Source organism: Bison bison, unplaced genomic scaffold (genome assembly GCF_000754665.1).
Source record: "Bison bison bison isolate TAMUID 2011002044 unplaced genomic scaffold, Bison_UMD1.0 scf7180017864375, whole genome shotgun sequence".
Lineage (NCBI taxonomy): Eukaryota > Metazoa > Chordata > Mammalia > Artiodactyla > Bovidae > Bison > Bison bison.
Window position 1 is genome coordinate 1,924,307 of NW_011494947.1, and position 3,620 is coordinate 1,927,926.

The window sequence follows — 3,620 nt, forward strand, 5'->3', positions numbered from 1 at the left end:
CCCCCGCCCCCCGCCCTGCCCCCCAAGCAGCGGCAGCTGGTAAGTGGGGGGCCCCCCACGAGTGGCCCAGGACGCTGGGCCTGCTCTCCTGCTCACATCTCCCCCCGCAGGAGTGGCTGCTCCTCCAGAGCGGGCCCCTGCAGCTGGGACTGGCTTGTACTCAGAATGTTTGCTTTCTCTGTAGACAGTCTTTTTTTTTCTCTCTCTCTTTTGTGGCTCCAATATAGACCTCCCCGAAAGGAGGGAGTCAATCAGAGCACAGGGCAGGGTCTGTGCGGGGGCATCTGTGGGCCTCGATTTTCATGGTGGGCCTCACTGCCCAAGCACTTGCACCGCCAGCCGGGGCTGGCCCAGTGAGGACCAGCCCTGTGGAAACAGGCGGCTGACACAGAGCCGCTTGTGTTCCAGGCCGGCACGCCCTTCCTCCTTTAGAACCCTCCTGCGTCAGGACTCCGTGTAGGCAGCACAGAGGGGCCGTCTGGCCGTGGGCAGGCTGGAGAGACGCTGGGACCAGCGGGGGCACTCGGGTGCACCTCTCAACCCTCTTCTCTCCGCCACCAGTTTACTAACCTCGGGGCCTGGGGTCAGGCTCTAGAATCGAAGCGCCCCGTCCAGCCGAGCTCTCTAGGAAGAGTACACCCAGGAGGGCAGTCCCTCAGAGCTGCACGTGCTGTCTTGCTCTCGTGCTGACCAGTCTGCTCGTCTTAACCAGAGAGGGCCGCCTTCATCCCCTGCGAGGGGACGCTGCCCCGGCTGTTCCGGGAGGCAGATGGCCGGACGGTGAAGGTCCTCAGGTCACTCTTGGAAGCTGCCTGGGCCTCAGCAGTCCTGCAACTGGGCCTTGAGCCCATTCCCGGTCCCAGAGTCCCCGAGCCTGCCCCTGCACAGGGGCCTCTGGGGCGGGGGCAGCCTGTCTTGTGGAAGGGGGGCCAGGCTCAGGCCGGGGGTCTGGGTTCCAGTCCTGCACTGACCAGCTGTGTCTCCCCAGCTGTGCTCAGGTCTCAGCTCTTCGCCTGCCCTGCTCTCCCCACAGACAGCTGAATATGCCCGAATGTGAGTCTCTGTTGTTCACCACAGACACATAGATGCCTGCCTCAGGGACCCCTGACCTAAAATGTTTAGTTAAACAGCTAGGCCAGTTTGATTGAGATCTGGTTTTCTCAGCCCCTCCTGCTGGGTACACAGGTGTCCATCGCCCAGCCCTGGGTGTCCTCTGTGTCCTGTGGTGCCCACAGAGCCGAGCCCTGGGGAGAGAGCCCTGAGGGATGCGCTTGAGTCCCAGCCCCGTGAGAGTCACATCACCTCACCTTGAGGTGGGGCGGCGGTCCAAGGGGCTCTCTGGGGAAAGGCTGCCAGGGAGCCCTGGAGGATGGGCAAACATCCTGTGAATATCCCCTCCCCCGTGGCCCCTGTCACCCCCACTTTAAGTAAAGTGAGGCTGAGAGAGCTGGAGAGACGGGCTCAAAGCCCCCAGCAGAAGCGGAAGCCGGGACACGTGAGACAACCCGTGTGTGACTGCTGGGCGCCCCTTCTCCGGTGCCAGTGTGAGAAGTGTGACCCTGTTTTCCAGACAGAAGTGAGCATGACAGGTACACCTGTGGGCCCATGTGCCCTGAAGGCGGCCTGGTTCTAGGTGCTTCACACACACACAGCCATCTGCCGGAAACCTGAGGTGCAGAGAGCGTCGTGTGACGCCCGACGCCAAGCCAGCCCCACATGGCAAGGCCAAGGTTAGGGCCCGGGCCGCCTGGCTCCTGCTCTGCACCCTGAAGCGTGGTCGCTCCCACAGAGGAGCACCGGGGCCCTAAGGAAGCGGAGGAGCTGGGGTGCCCACACAAATCCGCGTGGCTCCTTCCATCTTACCGCCACTTCTTCACAGGAGTGAAGAGGGCACCCGCCCCCCAGCTCGCCTTCGACGGGCGTCCTTGACCCTTAGCTGGGCCGAGAAGCCTTCCCTCTCCAGAAGGTCCCGGCAGGTCGGGTAGCAGCCTACCCCGACCATGCGCACGTGCCTGACTGCTCTCTGCTTCTCTCCCTCCTGCCCCGTCTCCTCCCTTGCTCCTCTGTCCAGCAGGCCTCCTGTGCTGCTTCTTCCTTCTCCTCTGTCTCCTACTGTGTCCAGCAAACTAAAGTGGCCTTCACCCCCGAGGACGGCAGTGCCGCTCAGGGCATCAGTGTGTCCGTCTCTAACTCCTTTCTCAGCCGGCACGGCAGCTTACCTGTGCCCTCGGTGAGTCGCTCCCTGCACTCGCTACCGGGAACCTGGGGAGCGAGACCTTTCCCTCGTGGCCTATGCCTCCCGACATGCATGCTGCTGCCTGTCGCCGGCTCCAGCCCTCCACAGACCCCAGACAGGAAAGGTGGCCCGAAGGTTGGTGAGAGTGGCTGGGGCGGATTGGGGTGGGACTCCTGGTGGCCACGCTCAGGGCATCATCACTCAGACGTAAACTGGCAGAGATGTTTTGGCCTTTTTATTCTGTTCTCCCACTGGGCATTGGGTCAGCCCTGTAGTGTTCTGTGTTTAAAAAGGAGTATTCCTCACGTAGGAAGCAGAGCAGGCTGTACCCAGTACGATGGAGCTGAAGTTAAGAGAGCTGTGTCAGTTAGCTTTCACTACCTCTTGCTAATGTAACAAATCACCCCAAAACCTGTGGCTTAAAGAGCAGTAACCGTTTGTCCTTGCCAGAAAGTGAAAGTTGCTCAGTTGTGTCTGACTCTTTGTGACCCCATGGACTATACAGTCCATGGAATTCTCCAGGCCAGAATACTGGAATGGGTAGCCTTTCCCCTCTCCGGGGGATCTTCCTAACCCAGGGATCAAACCTAGGTCTCCTGCATTGCAGGTGGATTCTTTACCAGGTGAGCCACCAGGGAAGCCTTGCCTAGGACACAGCTTAGCAGCGCAGCTGTGCTGATCGGGACAGGCCTGGCTGCCAAGGGCTGGACTTGCCCACATCCCTGGCACCCCAGCGGGGGCTGGTCTGGCAGTGACCCTCCTGACCTGTCTGCCACATCAGGCCAGCCTGGGCTTGTTCACAGGGCAGTTGGCTGGGCTCCAGGAAGACAGATGGATACTTGGAGGTATCATAAGGCCTCATCGTAGGGCTGGCATGCGTCCTCTGGGTCAGGCCCCAGGCAGCGCAGCCTGGGGAGGAGAGTGGTTTCGACCTCTGCTGGGCGGGCCCTTCCGCAGGTCACCCTGTGGAGGTGGGGCGGCAGGAGGAGGGCTGGCCTGCTGTCTGCAGATACACATGCGCTGACACCTCGGAGGCTGCGTGGGTCTGCCGTCTTCCTCTGGGGTCTGCATCTGTTCAAGAAGCTGACCGCCCGCACCTCCTGCGGACTCTGTCTAGTGGCACCCTGGGTGTCGGCGCTCAGGAAAGGACTCTCCAAGGGAGCTCGGTGGACCTGTCCCAAGGTGACTCACATCCTCCCAGGCCTCAAGTTCAGTCCTCTAGGGTGGCACTTTTCCTTGCCTCCTCTTCTGTGAGTGGGAGGATTAAGTAAAATCACAAGAAACTGCCAGGCAGGTAGTAAGCTTGGCACGTCTGTCATTATTGCTGTTGTCTTAGAGTTCTGGGTTCTAGTCTTGGCTTGTTCTGATCCTGTGCATGAGTGCC

The 3,620-nt window shown here is 60.9% G+C and overlaps 1 protein-coding gene across 1 annotated transcript in view; it reads left to right on the top strand.

The window, feature by feature from the left end:
• The window catches only part of RAPGEF1 (Rap guanine nucleotide exchange factor (GEF) 1), a 114,719-nt gene that overhangs the window by 80,958 nt on the left and 30,141 nt on the right, over positions 1 to 3,620 (top strand). Inside the window, 1 exon segment of the mRNA XM_010856942.1 lies at positions 3 to 39. Coding sequence (XP_010855244.1) covers positions 3 to 39 — 37 coding nt within the window.